This window comes from Saccopteryx bilineata, chromosome 3, assembly GCF_036850765.1.
Source record: "Saccopteryx bilineata isolate mSacBil1 chromosome 3, mSacBil1_pri_phased_curated, whole genome shotgun sequence".
Classification (NCBI taxonomy): Eukaryota; Metazoa; Chordata; class Mammalia; order Chiroptera; family Emballonuridae; genus Saccopteryx; species Saccopteryx bilineata.
In genome coordinates this window covers 307,993,616-308,015,113 of record NC_089492.1, presented here as the reverse complement: position 1 = coordinate 308,015,113, position 21,498 = coordinate 307,993,616, and the positions used below count along the sequence as shown (strand labels likewise).

The 21,498-nt window shown below is 45.9% G+C and overlaps 2 protein-coding genes and 1 non-coding gene across 3 annotated transcripts in view; 2 read left to right on the top strand and 1 right to left on the bottom strand.

The window, feature by feature from the left end:
• The window catches only part of LOC136332103 (sialic acid-binding Ig-like lectin 14), a 74,850-nt gene that overhangs the window by 12,552 nt on the left and 40,800 nt on the right, over nt 1-21,498 (top strand). The window lies entirely within an intron of this gene.
• On the bottom strand, nt 1,567-1,701 carry LOC136332851 (small nucleolar RNA SNORA5). The gene has a single exon (XR_010730979.1). It is a non-coding gene; the product is annotated as a small nucleolar RNA SNORA5 (small nucleolar RNA).
• LOC136332101 (sialic acid-binding Ig-like lectin 5) overlaps nt 20,363-21,498 on the top strand; it is a 192,424-nt gene continuing 191,288 nt past the window's right edge. The window contains exons 1-3 of the mRNA XM_066271376.1: nt 20,363-20,399; nt 20,477-20,857; nt 21,073-21,351. Coding sequence (XP_066127473.1) covers nt 20,363-20,399; nt 20,477-20,857; nt 21,073-21,351 — 697 coding nt within the window. The remainder of the gene's footprint in view (nt 20,400-20,476; nt 20,858-21,072; nt 21,352-21,498) is intronic.

Sequence of the window (21,498 nt, the reverse complement as noted above, 5' to 3'; positions counted from 1 at the left end):
CTCTAGCACCTGGGGCAGAGGCCACAGTGCCATCCCCAGCGCCCGGGCCATCTTTGCTCCAATAGAGCCTTGGCTGCGGGAGGGGAAGAGATAGAGAGGAAAGTGCGGAGGAGGGGTGGAGAAGCAAATGGGCGCTTCTCCTGTGTGCCCTGGCCGGGAATCGAACCCGGGTCCTCCGCACGCTAGGCCGACGCTCCACTGCTGAGCCAACCGGCCAGGGCTGGTTGTTGCTATTTTAATGAGGCTCCTGCTAAAGTGAGACCATATCTCTTTATTCCTTTTTGTATGTTTTTCTGGAAATTCTTCCTGTCTTCTGGAGACTGATACTCTGATGCTTGCATGTGGTGTAAAGTTCTTCTCTCACTTGATGTCTGACAATTGAGCACTACCTGTGGGGTCTTTTATGAAGAGTCCTTAATTTTCACACAGTCTAAATTTTCAGTGTTTCTCTTTAAAAGTCTGTCTTGTTCAGGAATCCTTCTCTACTTTAAGTTCATGGAGAGGTCCTGCTGTAATATCTTCTAACAGCCCTGTTGTCTTGTATCTCAAAAACAAAAAAATATCTTCAATTCCCCTGCACTTGATTTTAGTGCATCGTAGGAGCTGGGCTGCAGTCTCAGGCAACTGCTCGGAGATCTCTAGCCGCTCACACATATTATTGAAAAGGTTTTTGTTTTTTGTCACTTACCCACTCTTTAGTGCATGACCTTTCTTGTGGCTTAAGTCCATGGTATTTCTAAGTGCCCTACTCTGTTCCAGTGGTTGTATCAATACAACAGCATTTAGTTTTCTATAATATTTTAATATGTCTTGAAGTTTTACAGAGCCAGTCTTCACACATTCTTCTTCATAATTGCCTTAGGTGCATATAGAAAAATTTACTTCAATATAAATTTTACCATAGAGGTACCAAGTTCCCCAAAAGTCAACTGGAAGACAGGGCGACATATTATTCAAATCTGTAGATTAGGCCCTGGCCAGTTGGCTCAGCTGTAGAGTGTTGGCCCTGTGTGTGGAAATCCCTGGTTTAATTCCCAGTCAGGGCACACAGTAGAAATGACCACGTGCTTCCCCCCCTCCTCCCCCCTCTCTCCTACCCTCCCACAGCCATGGCTGGAATGGTTTGAGCAAAGTTGGCCCCGGGCACTGAGGATGGCTTCCTGACCTCAACTCAGGCACTGAAATAGCCCTGTTGCCAAGCAACAGAGCAGTGGCCCAGATAGGCAGAGCATTGCCTGGTAGGGGGTTTTCCACGTGGATCTCTGTCGGGTTGCATGTGGGAGCATATCTCTGCCTCCCTGCCTCCCACTTGAAAAAAACAATTCTGTAGATTAATGTGGGTGGAATAAACTTTTATACAATATTGTTTTTATATCCATGAATATGCATATTATACATTTATTTACATCTTTATAGTCTTTCTAAAGAGATTTATAATTTCCTCCATTGAGGAAGTTCATATTACATTTTTGTTATATACACATTGAAATAGATGTATTCCAAGTGTATTATATTTTTGATGCTAATGTCAAGGGTTTCTTTTATACCATCCTTTTTTTATTTTCTTGGTGTCTGTAAACAACTTTCTCCCTGAAGCCCAGCAAAGGCAGTCAGGGCCCATGTGCCACGGCGTTTCTATGGCAGCCTCCTGGGCCAGGGCCTGATGACGGTGAGGTCGGCACCGAATGTGACACAACGACATCATATGTTCTTATTTTTGTGTATTACTGTGGTATAGGAATGCTTTTGATTTTTGTAATTTGATTTTGACCCTAGCAACCTTGCTAACTCTCTTATCAAGTCCCCAAATATATTTGTGCTTACTGGTGGAATTTTCTATATATGCAATCATAATTTATGAAGTAAGATAGCTTTTTTTTCCTTTTAATTTTCATAGTGTTTACTTGCTGTTATTGCCTTTCTAGACAAGGATGCTACTGCATTAGGTATAATGCTACTGCATTAGGTATAATGTTTGTTGAAGACACCCCCTTATGTCGTTAGGGAAATTCTCCAGTATTCTTAGTTGGCTGAAAGTTTCATCATGAAAGCAATTAAAATCACTCAAACACTCAATTCTTTCATCTCTTGTAGCCTTGAGATTTATTCAGTCAAGGGCCAATCAAGAACATGAAAATATTTCACTGTGTATTTCAGCAGCAGGGATTTAATGTAAAGGATTTGTTAGGCTGATGTTGGAACAGAAATGGCACAGACAGGGAACTCTGCCTAAAAGGTTAGATAGACCACTCTGATCTAATCCTGGTGATCTAAACCACCAGCCTGAGTGGGTTTTCTTATTATTTTATATTTTAATATATATATTATTGAGATATAATTAATATATAATATTATACTAGTTTCAAGTGTCCAAATTGATGATTCAATATACATACGCACATATTGCCAAGTGCTCACCACAATGTCTTAACCTCCATCACCACAGTTAGACACTTTTTTCTTGTGATAAAAACTTTTAGCAATTTTCTTTCTTAGCTTTTTACTCTTAGCAATTTTCAAATATACAACACAGTAATATTACCCATAATATTGTAGCTAACAGTATGAATACCCACTATTATTAAGTACAGTCATCATGTTGTACATTACATGCTCACAATTTAATTACTTTATAACTGGAATTCTGTACCTTTGGTCATCCTCACCCACTGTGCCTACCCTTCTACCCTCTGCCTCTGGCAACCACTAATCTGTTCTCTGTATGTATGAATTAAATTTTTAACAGTGTTTTCACATTTAAGTGAGATGGTATGCTATTTGTCTTTCTCTGCTTAGTTTACTTCACTTAGCACAGTGCCCTCAGGGCCCATCCATGCTGTCGTAAATGGCAGGATGTCCTCTATTTAATGGCAGAATAGTATTCCACTGTATGTTTAACACATTTTCTTCTCCCATTCATTTACCAACTGACTCTGGGGTTGCTTCCACATCTTGGCTATTGTAAATACTGTCTCTATGAACATAGGGGTGCATATGTCTTTTCCAGTGAGTATTTCATTTATTAAAAATAAATGCCTGAGAGTGGAACTGCTGGATCATATGGCAGCTGTGGTTTTTATTTATGAGAAACTGCCCTGCTGCTCTATGTAGTGGCTGCCCCAGTTTACATTCCTAGTTACATTGAGAGGGTTCCCTTTCTGAACATTCTTGCCGATGCTTATTACTTCTGTCTCTTTTATAATCCAGCTTGAGATTTGCTAGACTGCTCAGTGATGTGAGTTGTGGGGGCACAACCATGGAAGTCCTGCTGTCTTTAGCCCTTTGCTTGCACAAGACAGTCTTCTCTGCAATAGGTGAGGGGTCTGGGTAAGTGGGGGGTAGAGCTGGGTACCTCTGTTCACTTGGATCCCACATCAGGGCAGGCTCAGGTTTTGTAGAGACTGATATTTATACAAATGTTGAGATCACTCCTTCAAAAAAAATAACTAAAATGTGTCACACATGCTTTTTTTTCTGTTGAATTTTTATAAGAGCTTATTTGAGCCAACTGATGAAATAAGTTATGGAAGAAGATCTGAGATGCTCCTGAGAATAACAGTTTTGCAACTGTTCTTATATATTTGAAATTAGGAGGACATATTAGGACGATTGAGAAAGTATGGGGGAGTTGAGTTGTATAGTTAGCAAGATTATGTGCTCTCTTGATGGTTAACACCTCACTCTTGACATTTCAAAAGCATGTTAACCTATATGGACAAGAACAGTGGCAGGTCTACCTTAATAGCTTTCATTAAAGAAGATATAGGCCTGGGTTGTGGCTACTACCCTATTTTAAGGTACCAATAAGCTACAAAATTAATATTAATATTTTAGGAAGCTTAAAGAACATTTTTATTAATTTGGGCTAGGCGTACAGAGAGATTTTGTTAATGTGATTTTGTTGGTCAAATAAGTTTGTAAATATGATATATATCTTTGCTCGCTTATAGTTTGCATTGTGTGGGGGGGACAGGCTGTAAGCAGGCAGGGCCGTTATAGCCAAAGCCTTAGTTTTAAGACTAGGCTTTGCCCCACACCCTTGACTATTGCATGATAGGTTGTTGGTCGAATAAGTTTGTAAATATGATACATATGTTTGCTTGCTAATAGTTTGCATTGTGTGTAGGGGACAGACTATAATCAGACAGGGTCATTATAGCCTGAGGCTTAATATTAAGACTAAGCTTTTCCCCACACCCTTGAGTGCTGCATGATGTGGGTGGTGCACTCTTATGAGAAATCTCATTATGCCTCAATAAGTGACTTTGTATCAGAGACTTCATTATTTGTAGATTGGCTTAAATGTTTGGATTTCTATACTATAAGCGGGGCAGACTGGGAGCTTGCTCTCTCTCGGTTCCTGAGATTAGCATTAAAGAGGCCAAGTCCATCAAAGCCATTGGTCTATAAGAAGGGCTGTTGGAGCAGGCAAGAGCACGTTGCCCTGCTGTCCAAAACCTGGCTTGAGTAAAATGTCCTTGGTGTGTATCTACAACTGAATGGGGGCAGGTGCCCGATGCAGGAGGGCCTGTACTGGAGCTGGGCTCCTCGTCGAGGTCTCTCATTCAAAATCCAGAGTACTGTCCATAAGCAGTGTGTCCATCCAGTAAGGGAGCCAGTGTCACCCTCCTGTCACAGTCCCTGTGTTGAGTCTATTATATCGCTCAGTGATACCAGCAGCCTGGGGGTGGTAGGGAACATGGTCCTTCCAGTCCACCCCAAGCTCTTGAGCCCATTGCCTCACCATTGAACCAGTGAAGTGGGTACCATTGTCACTTTCAAGGACCAGCGGTTGCCCATATGCAGCACTCAGGTGGTCCAGAGCCTGTATGACTCTGGTCAGGGTTATGGGTGGGGTAAGCAGCAAGCAGCCCGGTGGCAGTATTCACATATATGAATACATACTGTTACCCTTCTGACTTTGGTAAGGGTCCAATGATGTCTATCTGCCATTGTGTCAGTAGAACATGACCCCTCTAGATCTGTCCAGGTGACACAAGTGGTTTCCGAGGGTGCTCCTTGGAACATACTGCACATTGCTCACAAGCTGCAAGGACCTGTGCATAGGACACAGACAAGTTCCAAGCCTTAACTGTAGCCCACATAGTTTTCTGTCCTGCATGGAGCAGGCGCCGGTGGAACCACTGCACCACATCACCTGCAGGTGCATTCTCCAACCATCGCACCCTTGCCAACATATCTGCCTCTTCATTCCCAGGATGGGCTAGAGGGGCATGTCCCGTGACATGATATACTGTCACCTGCTTCTGGTGTCCTATTTCCCTTAAGTCCTGCCACATGGCCTGACCCCATAGTGGACGGTGCATTACCATCCACTGGTTAATGTGCCAAGTAGCAATCCAAAGGGTCAGTCCATGATAGACAGCCGAGCTGTCAGTACAGATCACTAGTGGTAAAGGTTCATTATGGGAAACTAGCCAAACAGCTCTTAATTCTCTACCCATTGGCTGCTTTGGCCTATACCCGTGTCCATCCAAATAGTCTCAGTGCCGGGTAGAAGATTATAGCCATCCATTTGGCAGGTTGGCCCCTGCTGGAACCATCAGTATACCAGGCATCCTCGGGGATGGGCACCCGCCCCTCCTGGTAGGGACTGACTTCCGGTTGTGCCTCCTGAGCCCTAGCCGCACCTGACTCTAAGGTCGTATAGGTGACTGGCCTCAAGACTTCCTGCAGTTCTGCCCTCAATGGTTTGGTGCTAAGAGCACAGCGTTGTTGCAGGCAGGCACCCCACTTGGCCAGCGTGGACATTTGGGCCATAACACTACGTGGTTTGGTCGCCCAATCTCTCACCCATCCTGCAATAGGGCATTTGTCTTGATTGTAACTGGTGTTGTGGTTGTAATACTCTAAGTGGCCAGGAGGGCAGCATACACAGCAGCTGCCAGCTGCTTCTCCACTAATGAGTAACAAACTTCAGCACCTTTCCACAATTGAAACCAAAACTCAATAGGTTGCCGTAAGCACTCTGTCTGTGGCCACAAGCCCCATCCAAACCCCTCCGAGGTTACATGAACATCCAGCTCACAAGAACTGGCAAGATCAAAGCCATTCAAGGCCTGTGCCACCTTGACAGCTCTCTTAGCTGCTGCAAATGAATCTTGCGCCTGCTCAGTCCAATCCCAACAAACCGTCTTCCAAATAAGGTTGTACAAGGGGCATAGTAACTGAGCCAAATGGGGTATAAATGCTTTCCAATACCCCAACAACCCTAGAATTCCTGTAACTGGGTGTATGCTTGAATCTTTTCTATAACTGTGTCAGGGATAACTTTTGTCTTACCCGACCAGACAACTCCCAAGAATTTAACAGATAACCCAGGTCTTTGTAATTTGTTCTCGTTGACTGCCCAGCCACATGCTTTCAAGTGGAATAGCAAGGTAGGGACTGCTTGCTCCAATTCTGGAAGAGAATCACTATTTTGCATAATATCATCAATATAATGGTACATGTGAACTGCCTCTGGCTGTTTCCATTTAGGCAGGTCAGCAACCACCAGCCCATGACACAAGGTGGGGCTATGCAAATTGCCCTGGGGTAACACTTTAAAGGTCCATTGTCTCCCTTCCCAACTGAAGGCAAACTGGTCTTGACTCTCTGTTGCTATATCAATAGAGAAAAAAGCATTGGCCAAGTCTGCCACAAAGTGGTATGTCCTCAACTCATGGCTTAGCCGATCTATCATGTTAGCAATCAAGGAAACAGCAGTGTGCAAAGGGGGAACAAATTTGTTTATTTATTTATTTTTATTTATTTATTTTTAGAGTAATTGTTTTAAAATTTATTTTATTTATTCATTTTAGAGAGGGGAGAGAGAGAGAGAGAGAGAGAGAGAGAGAGAGAAGAGAGGAACAGGGGGGAGGAGCTGGAAGCATCAACTCCCATATGTGCCTTCACCAGGCAAGCCCAGGGTTTCGAACCGGCGACCTCAGCATTTCCAGGTCGACGCTTTATCCACTGTGCCACCACAGGTCAGGTCGGGGGAACAAATTTATTAAGTTCTCTGTAATCTACTGTCATTTTCCAGGTTCCATCTGCTTTGCGCACAGGCCGTACCAGGAAATTGTAAAGACTGTGCACTGGCCGGATGATCCCCACCTTTTCTAGTTCAAGGATTGTCCCTGTGACATCTTCATAACCACCTGGCAGGCGGAACTGCTTGGTGTTAGTCACACACCGAGGGATGGGTAATTGCAAAGGGGAATGTGATGCGTGTCCCCGTAACACTGCTTTTACATCCCCGATCTGCCGCCGGAACTCCCCGGCTGTAGTTTCCAACCACAGTCTTTGCAAGACATCTATCCCCAAAATATATTCAGGAATAGGACATACATACACTTATATGGCTTAGGAGGCAGTCTTCCTATCCCCAATGGAATAGTTATTGGCTTCACTTGAACAGTTTGGCCCCTATAACTGTCAATGGCCACTGGGGTCCCAGCAAACTGCTCTGGGTTCCAATAGAGGAGGGAGCATTTTGCACCTGTATCCACCAAGGTCAGCACTTATTGTACATTGGAAGGGGACCAGTGGATAGCCAGTTCCATGTGTGGCCTCTGGTCCCCACCCATCTCAGTTAGACGGGTCCCTTGGCCCTTTTTCTACTCAGACTGGTACAATGGGTCTTGGAGTTCTCCTCTCCCTCAGCCATCTCTATCATATAATCTTATAACCAAGCTTGTCCAAGCTGCAAAAGTTTTATTGGTAGCTGCCGGGGCCTTTCATCTCAGTGGCTAGAACTTCTGTTCTGGTTTAAGCTGCTGCCAAAGCTCCAAAAGAATTTTATTAGACTGGCCATCCAATTTTCCCTTATCTGATCCAGCCGCAATCGAATCTACCCACATCTACGTTCGGGTAACTTTTATAGGCCCATTTCCCTTGTTACTTGGGGGGCAACTTAGGCAGCAGCCCTCACTGCTTTATGATCCTGAGCGGCCTCCAGCTATCCCAAATCTGCTACCATCTGTGTGACTGCATTGATGGGCTGCCCCACATAGGGACTCAAGATAGCCACAATTGACCCAAAAAGGGCTGACGGGGCGCTAGCAAGGATAAATTCCCTCATTTTTGCTGTAAACACTTCCTTGTCTGGCCCACAGGACCCAGGGTTGAAAACAGCATTCTTTGTACCTAGTTACTAAATAACCTTTTAGTGAAGGTCTCCCCTGTAGCACTGCCACCGACTCATTGCCCCTGGCAGTTCTCCAGCATTCTGCCAGACCATACGAATGGTGGCCATCACCCATTCTAATAGCGTATGGTCTCCTGGGTGGCCATGGCAGTTCTGAAGACGCTGCCTCAGGGAGGAGTGTGTGGTAATGGTGGCCAATTTCTCCATCTCTGTTGCGGAGAGCAGGGTGCTATCCACCCCTATGTCCCATAATCGTAGTAATCAGGCTACCAGGGATTCAGTAGGTTTCTCCCTAAATTGTGCCCCAACTCTGCTGGGTACAGGGCCAGACCAGAGTGTTCCATTACCTGGGCAGGAGGCTGTGGCTCCTGAGGGACTCTTTGCTGCTGGGTTTTTACCTTCTTGGCAACCACTGGTTGGGCTCTCAGTGTGCGTATGGTAACTTCAGCCTGAGCCTCCTCATCCTCAGAAGAGGAGTTGCAAGTGCCTGCTTCCGCTCACTCAAAGCCAATCCACCCGCTCAGATGCTGCTGCTCCTTTGGTGACCATTTAGGCTCCTGGCTCCTGTGGCTGATGGCTTTGTTATAAAGTTTCATACCGCAGATTATGAAAGGCACTGTACCTCACTTCATCAAGTCCGCATGAATTTTGAAGAGTTTTATTGGAGGAAATTTATTAAGTATGCTGGCTGCATATGGCTGACACAGGGCATAGCAGGCCCAAATCATGCATGCTGAGTATATTTCAGGGGCTGGTTATTGATAGATATATGAATTTACCAGAACTCCAACTGCCCTTTTGTTGTCCCACCTGGCTGCCCGACCTCACTTTTACTTACTGGATAATCGCCCCTGAGGCAGAAGAGTTCCAGGAAGCTGATCAATCACCCACAGGAGAAGAGTTCCAGGAAGCCAAAACCGTAAAATTGCAAAAGGAAACATACCACAACTTTTGACTCAATACCCCCTTAGCCTCTCCCAAACCCTATCAAATTCACCCCTAGTCTGCAACCAGTGCTCTTCTCCCCAGAGAAGTGCCCGGCAGGGTTCCTTTCTTCCTTTCAATAAAGCCTGTTACTTTGATCTTTTCAGACTCCCATGGATTCCAACATTTGGTGCTGAAACCCGGGATGGGGTACTAACTGCCTGGATGCTCCCCCTTTGCTGTTCAAACAAAGCCTGGATAAGCAATTGTAGGTCAATTGGCTGGCAGTCTAACCCTGTCCTGAACCCCTGCTCAACCAGAAAGGTAAAAAGTTTCTCCCTTCCCCTTCTCCAGTTGGCCTCCAAATTTCTCTCTAAAAACACCCCTTTCTGGTCAGACGGTTTTGGCTTTGGACCCCATATCTACGAGTGGTCTGCCTCTACTCCTTTATGGACTTCTACAAAAGTCTAGGTATGCCTAGCCAGGCCCCTGTCCTATGTTCTGGGATCTCAGCCTTGGGGTGACGACCTCTTGTCTGAGACTCTCTTTCTACAGAAATTTTCTCCTCTCAGAACTGTGACTGAAGGCAGGGATGCCCCCTTCTCTCACCAGTCTCCTCTTCTGTGGGCTCCTCTCAGTCCAAACCATTTAGCCAGGCTCCCCTAGGAACATGGGCTCCTCCCAATCTCAGGAGGAGCTCTAAATCTTTTTGACTCCTCTGACCACGTGGTGCCACCACCAACACTTCAAATTCCTCCTCCTCCTCCTTTTCCTCCTGCAAATTCTGACCCTCCTTTCCATCCAGCTATTCACACTGTCCATTTGTCTGCTTTCTCTCTTCCTCCCCTCTATGCTGGCAACTCCCTGTTGTCTCAAAAAACTCAAAAAAAGCAGAATTATATATTAAGCTATGTGAGGAAGAAATATGTCTTGTCTCTTTGTTTGTCAGAAAATATCTCTAATATAATTTAAATTGAAACAAGTAAAACATGCTCATTTAAATTTCTTAATTCATAATTGTTGCACTCGCCGGGTAAAACAAACACTGGAGACGTTTGGAGAGTTTTAGACAAAGTTTTATGGCCAAGAGAAAAAGAAAAAAAAAAAAAAAACCTGCGCAGGGGTGAGCTCAGGTGGCAGTCACCAGAGTCACACTGAGCGCCTACAGTCTAGGGGTTTTTATAGCGTAGCAAGCAAGCGGTTCATACAGAATCTGATGTGGCTGTTAGTCATTGGCTAGGGAGGTCGTGCGCAGTTACAGGGGGGGTATTACTCAGTGGAGAATTTCAAACATAAACTTCTGATAAGGGTCTCTGACTCAAGGCAGGATGTTGCTGAACTCTTTGTTCTCAGCGTCACAGGGACCTTGTACACTCTTGGCAGCCCCAGCATGTCAGTACTCCTTGAATCTAACAATAATATATATAAAGTCTTTGTTTAATGTGTAACTGTGTCTGTTTCTAAGTCCTTAGACCAATAATTACCCACCTCTTAAATCAAGGCTTACTCATCCCCATGGACTCTCCCTGCAATACCCCCATCCTTCCTGTTTCAAAAACCTTCAGGGGCTTATCACCTCATACAAGATTTACACTTAATCAATGAGGCAATAGTTCCCCTCCATCCAGTAGTCCCTAATCTCTACAAATTACTGTCACACATTCCCTCAAACACCACTCACTTACAGTCCTAGACCTCAAGAATGCCTTCTTTACCATTCCTCTACACCCTGACTCTTACTTTCTGTTTGCATTCACCTGGACTGACCCAAACACTAATGCATCCCAGCAACTTACATGGACTGCCTTACCCCAGGAAATCAAAAATAGCCCACACCTGTTCGGGATGGCACTAGCTAAGGATTTAGCAGCATGCAATCTCAAATCTAGTACTCTCTTACAATATGTAGATACCCACTCCTCTGCAGCCCCTCCCTGCCTGCCTCAAGGCAACACAACACCACCCTTCTTAACTTCCGCACTGTGAAGGGATATCATGTCTTCTCTGCTAAGGCTCAACTTCACTCTTTTACTCTTAATCCGTAGTCTATCTGGGCATCACCTTAACTCCCACCACCTGAGGTCTCACCCTCGATTGAACTCAGACCCTCCGCAGTCTCCAACCATCTACCACTGCAAATCAAATCCTTTCATTCCTTGGTCAAATAGGCTTCTTTAAACACCAGATTCCAAAATTTGCTCTCTTAGTCAAGCCCCTCAGGGAGATCTTCTGAGCATGGCTTTTAAGGTCTATAATGACCAAGGAAGTAACAGAATAGGCAAATAAGGCCCAAAGGAAGTCAGGAAATACCAGCTTTTGGCATACGCTCTTAAAGGCTCCAGCGCCCTAAAACTTCATAGGATTCCATCAGGGCCCTGCTCCAGAGTGGAAAGAAAGGTCATTGAACTGAAGCCTGCCAGGCTTCCCGGCCCCACCAGTTGACACACCTCTGCTGTGGAAAGAGGGACATGAGAAGGTAAGCTGTCCTCCTTGCTCCATGCAGGGAGGGCTCAGTCTCTTCTAGCCCTGCTTCACCTACCTGTGACCTGACCTTGCCCAGCATGCTGGGAATTACCACTGAAGGCCCAAGGACATTGTTCACGAGCCTAAGGTATTTCTTCCAAGTAGCAGATAAACTGATATCATTTCTTGTAAACACATGGACCATCTACTATGCCTTGACTGAATATTTAAGTTTTTTTTTATCCCTTTAAGATCTCTACTGTGGGTATTGACAGTCTGAATTTGTTGCTTTATTTAATGTATAGTATCTCCTTTATTCCTCTTGTTTCAATGCCCCATGCCTATTGTAGACTGGGACCTGCTGCTAATTTCAGCTAGAAGCAGTGGTCACTAGGACTTAAACTCTAACTACAAAGTGTAGAAATGTAACAATCCTTTCCCTAAGTACTTGCTGGATTTATAGGTTACTGAGCAAACTGTACAAAGACTGTCCAAGAGGCACTTCCAGCATTACATCACCCAAAGTCTGATTTTCACGTGGACAGGTCCACACACTGTGATCCTGACAACTCCCACTGCTGCTAAAGTAGAAAAATGGCATGACTTACTCTAACCAGCTTCCTGTTTGTGGTTAAAGTTGAAGGTTTATTTCCTGCAGGCACGAATGAGCAAAATCTCCAGGATTACTTACAATCAAATGCTTCTACAACCCCTACTCCAATTACTCCAAGGCGGGGTTCATGAAGGAGGCCCCCAATAGGGATAACAGCAGGAAGTAGCTCCAGAAGATTTCTGGTCCAAGACAAACCTCCTTCCTGAACCCCATGCCCTTTCCTTCTCCTCACGTCTTCTCCTTTTTATTATACCCCAGAGTTGAGAAATGATAGAGATATGAATTTACCAGAACTCTGACTGCCCTTTTGCTGTCCCACCTGGCTGCCTGACCTCATCCTTACTTACTGGAAAATCGCCCCTGAGGCAGAAGAGTTCCAGGAAGCTGAAACCATAAAACCATAAAAGGGAACATACCAGAACTTTTGACTCGGTACCCCCTCAGGCTCTCCCAAATCCTATCAAATTCACCCCTAGTCTGTAACCAGTGCTCTTCTCCCAGGAGAAGTTCCCGGCAGGGTTCCTTTCTTCCTTTCAATAAAGCCTGTTACTCTGGTCTTTTTGGACTCCCATGGATTCCCTTTCACCACATACATCAGGGGTCGGGAACCTATGGCTCGTGTAAAGCCAGGAGGCATGAGCAGCCTTCTGGCCCATGCAGGTTCGCATTGGATTTGAACAGTCAGTAAAGAAACAGCGGAGCCAAAAACTGATGGGCCATAGTCTTTAATTCTAGCTTGCACCCGGCGGGCAAGTAAAAATACATACTGGGCTCCAAAACCCAGTCACATTCAGTGCTCACAAAGCCACTGACTTATCCGAGTTTCCTAGAATCAAAGGTTATTAGCTCACCAGACTTATTCACCTCTGTTCCCCATCTCCTTCCTTATCCCAGATACAAACTCTACACAAACTGGCATCTCACTTAGCACTCCACCATCTTGGCTGCTTCTCCTGGCCTCCTCCACGTGGCCTTTCTCTGCTCTCCTCTGCTCTCTCTTCTAATGATAATCTCAGGAACCAAGAGGGCAAGTTCCCATTCTACCCCCATTTTATACTGTAGCTTCACAACCTCTAATCCAATATACAAAGTAGGGAAGTCTCAAATACAAAGTCACTTCTCTGAGGCATGATTGGATTGTACCACCCCACATCAAAAAGGGTGGGAAAAGCTTAATCCCAAAACCAAGCCCCAGGCTACAAGGATTCTCAACACACATTAATATCACCTGGGCGACGGCCTCACGTGGGCAGCGCTATTTTTTTTTTTTTTTTCGCATTTTTCTGAAGCTGGAAACGGGGAGAGACAGTCAGACAGACTCCCGCATGCGCCCGACCGGGATCCACCCGGCACTCCCACCAGGGGCGACGCTCTGCCCACCAGGGGGCGATGCTCTGCCCATCCTGGGCGTCGCCATGTTGCAACCAGAGCCACTCTAGCGCCTGAGGCAGAGGCCACAGAGCCATCCCCAGCGCCCGGGCCATCTTTGCTCCAACGGAGCCTTGGCTGCAGGAGGGGAAGAGAGAGACAGAGAGGAAAGCGCGGCGGAGGGGTGGAGAAGCAAATGGGCGCTTCTCCTATGTGCCCTGGCCGGGAATCGAACCCGGGTCCTCTTCACGCTAGGCCGACGCTCTACCGCTGAGCCAACCGGCCAGGGTGGCAGCGCTATTTTTAACAAAGTGAGCATAATATATTTTATCCACCCAACAGCTCGCAAGCCAGATATGGCTGCTGTGATGGCTGCATCTGGCTCAAAGACAAATCTTTAATAAAAAAAAATAACATTAAAAATATAAAACATTCTCATGTATTACAATCCATTCATTTCCTACTGCTCATGTTCATGGTTGCGGGTGGCTGGAGCCAATCACAGTTGTCCTCCGGGACAACAACAAATTTTTATTGGATAATGCACAATGTACACGGGTCATTGTATGTCTCTCATGAAATTACATTTTAAAATATGTGGTGTTAATGGCTCTCTCAGCCAAAAAGTTTCCTAACGCCTGATGTACATGTTGGGGGGCATTACACAATCATTAACAAGATAATAACATTTAATAAGATTTACATTACATTAACAAGATTAACATTTGTCTAGAGGATTTACAAGAAATGTGAAAACTTTCAAGGTAATACAATCAAAATCATTCACAAATCCCTTTAGAATCTATCTCTCTTCCTTTGCCCAGAGGTACACGTTAATCTCAGATTCTAGGAAGGGAGGGAGAGCTAGGATCAGTGTAGGATGGTAGGTTAAATCTTGTCTCTTATTGCAAGCTAAGGGAGTTCTTCAGATAACCTTAATCCCTTCAGAGAACTTAAAACCAAATGACCCTAGTCATCCTTATAAGTCAGGAGACCTCCACATTCCTTTTCCTCCATTTTCCAAAGAAAAGACAGGAAAGCCTGACCTTTTCTCCCAGAATATTAATATTAATATGCAGCTTTTGGTATCTTACAACAGCTTTTGTCCAGAAGCTGAGACTCAAGCTCTTGAATCCGCAGTTGTTTTTCCAACAATTGCCGGTGCAAACTTTCAGCTTCCAGGGCAAAGTGCAACTCGGAACCAGTAATTCCTTCTTCAGTGCTCGCTCCAATTCCAGCCTTTTCTGCTGTTCGCTTTGCAATTCATACTGAAGCTTTCTACCTCGGGCAGCTTCTCACACAGAACTCCTAGTTTCCTCTTGAGTAAAAAACACTCAACCCTGGCCAGTTGGCTTGGTTGGTTAAAACGGCCTCCCAATAGGCAAAGTGTTGGGCAGATAAAATGTATTATGCTCACTTTGTTAAAGATGGCGCCACTGCCCACGTGGAGGCCATTGCCCAGGTGATATTAATGTGTTGGGGGCGGGCTAAAGGCAGGCAGAATTCTTGTAGCCTGGGGCTTGGTTTTGGGATTAAGCCTGTCTCACCCTTTTTGGTGTGAGGTGGTACAATCCTATCATGCCTCAGAGAAGTGACTTTGTATTAGAGACTTCCCTATTATGTATATTGGATTAAGGGTTTGGATTTCTACACTATAAAATGGAGGCAGAACGGGACTTGGCTCTTGGTTCCTGAGATTATCATTAGAAGAGAGAGCAGAGGAGAGCAGAGAAAGGCCACGTGGAGGAGGCCAGGAAAGCAGCCAAGATGGCAGAGTGCTGAGTGAGATGCCAGTTTGTGCAGAGTTTGTATCTGGGATAAGGAAGGAGATGGGGAACAGAGGAGAATAAGGCTGGTGAGCTAGAAACCTTTGATTCTAGGAAACTCGGATAAGTCAGTGGCTTTGTGAGCACTGAGTGTGACTGGGTTTTGGAGCCCAGTGTATGTTTTTACTTGCCCGCCGGGTGCAAGCTAGGATTAAAGACTATGGCCCACCAGTTTGTGGCTCCGTTGTTTCTTTACCGACTGTCCGAATCCAATGTGAACCTGCATGGGCCAGAAGGCTGCTGTGATAGTGGCCATGGCTTCTGGCTTTACACAAAGGTTGCTGGTTCAGTCCCGGGTCAGAGAACATACTGATAGAAATGTAAATTCCAAACTGCCCTCTTGATGTTCTGCTTATCTGTCAGACCTCACCCTTACTAGACTAATGACCCTGAGACAAAGGAATTCCAAAAAGCTGAGAAGTTGCCCCAAGGTGGGGCTCCGGATATACTAGGCCTTTTTAAATTTTTTTTTTAAGATTTTATTTATTCATTATAGAGGGCAGAGAGAGAGAGAGAGAGAGAGAGAGAAGGGGAGGAGCAAGAAGCATCAACTCCCATATGTGCCTTGACCAGGCAAGCCCAGGGTTTTGAACCGGCAACCTCAGCGTTTCCAGGTTGACGTTTTATCCACTGCGCCACCACAGGTCAGGCCCATACCAGGACTTCTGATTCAACACCCACATGCTCCAAGCCCCCAAGGAGGAGCATTCCGGACATAGCCGAATTTTGCCTCAGTATCCCTTCAAGCTCTCCTAAACACTATGTAACTTGCCCCTTGTCTGTAACTGGCACTCTTCTCCCCAGGAGAAGTGCCCAGCAGGGTTCCTTTCTTCCTTTCAATAAAGCCTGTGACTCTGGTCTTTCGGACTCCCATGGATTCCAACACAGAAGCATATCGATGGTTCTGTCTGTTGGTCAAATGAGTTTGTAAATATGATATATGTATTTGCTCACTTGTGGTTTGTGTTGGGTGTGGGGGACGGACTGTGGGCAGGCAGGGTCGTTGTAGCCTAGGGTTTAGTTTTAAGACTGGGCTTTTCCCCACACCCTTGACTGATTGTATGATCTGGGTGATGCACTCTCATGAGGAATCCAATTATGCCTCAGATAAGTGGCTTTGTATCAGAGACTTCCTTGTTTGTATATTGGATTAGGGGTTTTTGGTTTTCTACACTATAAAGTGGGACAGACCAGGAGATTGCTCACACAGTTCCTGCTATCACAATTGCAGGGGCTTCCCTCATCCCTTGCCCTTCATGGGAAAAGCTGGTTTTCTGCTTTTCCCTTGTCTTCTTTTGTGGTTTGCCTGTCTTGGTGAGACACCAATAAATAGGATGGCCCACCATCCTCCGACTCCGCCATTTCTTTATCGTCTGCCCGAATCCAATGGGAACCTGCATGTGAATGGCCACGATGGCAGCTCCTGGCCTTACGCTGTCTCTTCCTCACTCTTCCCCTTCTTCTCTCTCTAAAAATCAATAAATAACAATAAATTAAAACAACAACAACAACAACAACAAAAAAAAACCATGCAGCCCACGGCCCCTAAAAGGACAGCCATGGGAAGCCAGAACAGCAAACAGTCCTCTACCCCACCCCTCAAGGGTGGGGGCTCCATAGGGATCTCTGAACCCTGCTGCAAACTACGCCACTTGTAAGGCCAGGAGCCGCTATCGTGGCCATTCACATGCAGGTTCCCACTGGATTCGGGCAGACGGTAAAGAAATGGTGGAGTTGGAGTATGGTGGGTGTTGGGCAAATAAGTTTTAAAAAGTGATATATCTGTTTGCTCGCTTATAGTTTGTATTGAGTGTGGGGGACAGGCTGTAAGCAGGCCAGGTCATTATAGCCTAAGGCTTAGTTTTAGGACTAAGCTTTTCCCCACACCCTTGACTGATTGCATGATGTGGGGTGGTGCACTCTCATGACTCCGACTCCGCCATTTCTTTACCGTCTGCCCGAATCCAACGGGAACCTGCATGTGAATGGCCATGATGGCGGCTCCTGGCCTTACAGTGGGCCATCCTGTTTATTGGTGTCTCACCAAGACAGGCAAGACACAAGAGAAGACAAGGGAAAAGCAGAAAAACTGCTTCTCCCATGAAGGGCAAAGGATGAGGGAAGCCCCTGCAATGCTGATAGCAGGAACCGAGAGAGCGAGCCCCCGGTCTGTCCCCATTTTATAGTGTAGAAATCAAAACCTTTAATCCAGTATACAGTTGTAAGGTACCACAAAGCAGAAAATTGATATTAATATTCTGGGAGGGAAGATCAGGCTTTCTTATCAGGCTTTCCTGTCCCATCCTTCCTCTGGGGAGGGGAGGGAGAAGAACGTAGAAGTTTCTGGCTTGCAGTTTTAAATCTAAAATAAAGGTTAACTGAGAAACTTCTCTTTCAATAGGAGGCAGAATTTACCTACCACCTTGCATTGATTGTAGTTCCTCCCCCTTCCTGGAATCTTGAGAGCAAAATACCTCTAGGCTAGTGAGGAAAGATGAACCCTAAAAGATTTGTAAATGTCTTTAATTGTGTTACCTTGAAATTCTTAATGTTTCTGTGTATCCCCTAAACAAATGTTGTCAGCCATGCCATGATGTCATGCTCTCTCCCGCCTGCCTGTGTGTGATCAAGGGTATATAAGCAGCCCCTGAACTATTTTTGGGACTGCACGATTTGGGTCTGATGCCTCAAGTCAGCCATATGCGCTGGCATATTTAATAAATGTCCTCCTCTTATAAAACTCTTCAAAATTCATCTGGACTGGATGTCTCTACGTGAACTTGATGAAATGAGGTACAGTGCCTTTCAGAATCTGGGGTGCGGTACTTTATAACAATACAAATAAGGAAGTCTCTGATACAAAGTCACTTATGTGAGGCATAAATGGGATTCCTCATTAGAGGGCACCACCCCCTGTTATGCAATCAGTCAAGGATGTGGGCAAAAGCTTAGTTTTAAAACTAAGCCTTAGGCTATAATAACTTTGCCAGCTTACAGCCTATCTCCCACACCCAAAGTGAGCAAACATACATGTCTTATTTAAAAACTTATTTGACCAACACTGTCCCTTCCAATAAACAGTATCTCTAGGTGGCAGTCAGTGACCTTTAAAAATTTATCTCCTGGGATATGCCAAATTCACCTGACGTGAAGCAAAGAGCTCATGGGGGCACATGAGGCTCTGGCCAGTACCGAGCACCAGGCCCAGGTCCCTGGGGTGGTCCTGTGTGGGCAGCTTTGGATTCCTGCCAGCTACGAGGTAAACGCTGACCCAAACCATTTCCAGCTTCCGGGATCTCCTGATGTCGTCTTGTGGCTTCCATGGCCGGTGCCATGAATTTTCCTTAAGTGAGAAAACTCTTCACATGATGTCACGAAAGCTCAAATGCTGAAAACCAAAAGAGAAGACAATTGAGCAAACTTACAGACTATTATATTAGCAGTGTGGCACCCCTGTCTGGCACACCTGCCTAACACATGTTCCCCATAGTGTTGATCGATGCTCATAGCCTCTTTATAAGAGAAAAAGCCTGTCATATAGTAACAAATACTAATATTATATTAATAATTATTATTAGTTGTTATAATAATATGATATTGATATAATATAGAAACCAGAGAGAGAATTCAGTATTTCCTCCAGCATGGTTGATTAACATTTCATTTTCTCCTGTATAATTTCAGAAACATTCAATCACACAACTTGTTACCGAGAGGTCCAAACTGTTTTATATCATTGCCAAATTTGGACAAATGTTTATCAAGTTTTTTTTTTTCATTCATAAAAGAGCAGCGGGACTGCAGGTGATTCCCACACATCACTCGAGCCCTTGTTGGGGTTTTGAAAAGGGTCTGATCATTTACAGCAAAATGGTGGGATCTTGATAACATTATAAGGAGTGAAATAAGCAAATCAGAAAAAAACAAGAACTACATGATTCCATACATTGGTGGAACATAAAAATGAGACTAAGAGACATGGACAAGAGTGTGGTGGTTACCAAGGGTGGGGGGGGAGGGAGGACATGGGAGGGAGGGAGGGAGAGAGTTAGGGGGAGGGGGAGGGGCACAGAGAACTAGATAGAGGGTGACGGAGGACAATCTGACTTTGGGCGAGGGGTTTGCAACATAATTTGATGACAAAATAACCTAGACATGTTTTCTTTGAATATATGTACCCTGATTTATTAATGTCATCCCATTACCATTAATAAAAATTTATAAAAAAAAAAATAAAAAAAAAGAATTAAGTTCAAATACTGAAAAAAAAAAAAAAAAAAGAAAAGGGTCTGAGCACATGAGGATCCTGAATGTGGAGTTTCCTGAGCCTTAAGGTGGCAGATGTGCTCCTGTGCTGAGATCCAGCCTTTAGGTCCCTGTCAAATGGGGCAGGAGCTCGCTTCACACATCGGTCTTGAGGGGCCTGTGTGTGTCTCTGACCCAGAAATCCTCAGACCCTTGAGGGCAAACCCTTGTGCAATCCATGTCCCCAAAAAGCCCTTAGAACAAAGGGCTTTAGTGCTCAGCTTTCTCCCTGGGCTCCACTCTGCACTGGAGTTGGATCTAAATGACTTTCTCTCTTGCCAGCATTTGAGTGGTCTAAAGAAAATTTAAAAGTTATCATTTCCCAGAAAGTTCAGTAATTTCAGCTGGAGAGTAGGTCTCCCCAGTCACCAGGACCAGCTCTGACCACGATGGCTCCTGGGTGACCTCCCTCTCGACTTAAACATCATCTGTAAGGTGAACACTTTCAGAGTCACATCTGGACAAGCCTCTAAACCACTGGTGGCCTCAGCAAATCCAACTTCGGAGCTCAGGTAGAGGTGAGAAATAATGGTTTCTCAGCCCCCTTCACACCCTTACAACCTGTGGGGCCTGGGTCCACTTCCTGCCTTGGCCAGAACTCACTGGCCCACGGCTTCCTGTGCAGGGTCCTCAGCCCCACCTACCACACAGCTAGGCATTTCCCTCCCTGACCCGGGGACCTGAACCAGCTCTGCCCTGTCAGATGCAGACATGGTGCCCCTGCTGCTGCTGCCCCTGCTGTGGGGGGGTGAGTGGGCCCAGGGAGGGGGGAGAGGCAGTTGAGAGAGGGGCCAAAACTGCAGTTGAGACTCTGTGTCCCCACAGGGTCCCTGCAGGAGAAACGAGGCTATGAGATCCGAATGCAGGAATCGGTGAGGGTGCAGGAGGGTCTGTGCGTCCATGTGTCCTGCTCCTTCTCCTACCTGCGGGGTTTGGTCCATTCCCCCAGCACACTCTACACCTACTGGTACCTGCGTGGAGACAGGTCATATTACAATGATCCTGTGGCCACAAACAACCCACGCAAACCAGTGATGAGAGACACCAAGGGCCGATTCCTCCTCGCGGACCCCAGGAACAACAACTGTTCCCTGAGCATCAGAGACGCCAGGATCAGCGACACAGGAACCTACTTACTCCGAGTGGAGAGAGGAACTTCTGTGAGATACAGTTACCAAGATAAGAAGCTGAGTTTGCAGGTGACAGGTACTGGAGGGGCCCAGGGGTGGACCCTGAGACATGGGACCCAGAGTTAGAATGGGAATAGGACACTGGGACACTTCCTGTCTAGACCTTGAGCCCAGGATTGTCTCATGAGATAAGACTAGGGGTGAGCTTGGGCCCTGAGGCATGGGTTCCTTTCAAGGCCACACTCTGGGTCCCTCCCCAGGTGCCCAATCGCCTCCTTCTCTCCCCCTCAGCCCTGACAGAGAAACCCAACATCCATATTCCGGAGCCTCTGGAGGCCGGCCGCCCCACACAGCTGACCTGCAGCCTGCCGGGGGCCTGCGAAGGGGGAAGTCATCTCACCTTCTCCTGGGTGGGGGGTGCTCTTGACTCGGTGAATCCAAAGACTCCTGGCTCCTCGGTGCTCACTTTCACCCCGAGGCCCCAGGACCATGGCACCAAGCTCACCTGTCTGGTGACACTTGTAGGAGCTTGTGTGACCACACAGAGAAGCATCCGGCTCAATGTGTCCTGTGAGTGCTAAAGGGGTGGCTGGATTTCTGAGGGAAGTGGACTGGGGTTTGTGTGTGTGAGTGAGTGTGTATGTGTGTATGTGTGTGTGTGTGTGTGTGTGTAGGGTAGAACAAGCTAAGAAAACACTTGTGCATGGATCTGAGTGC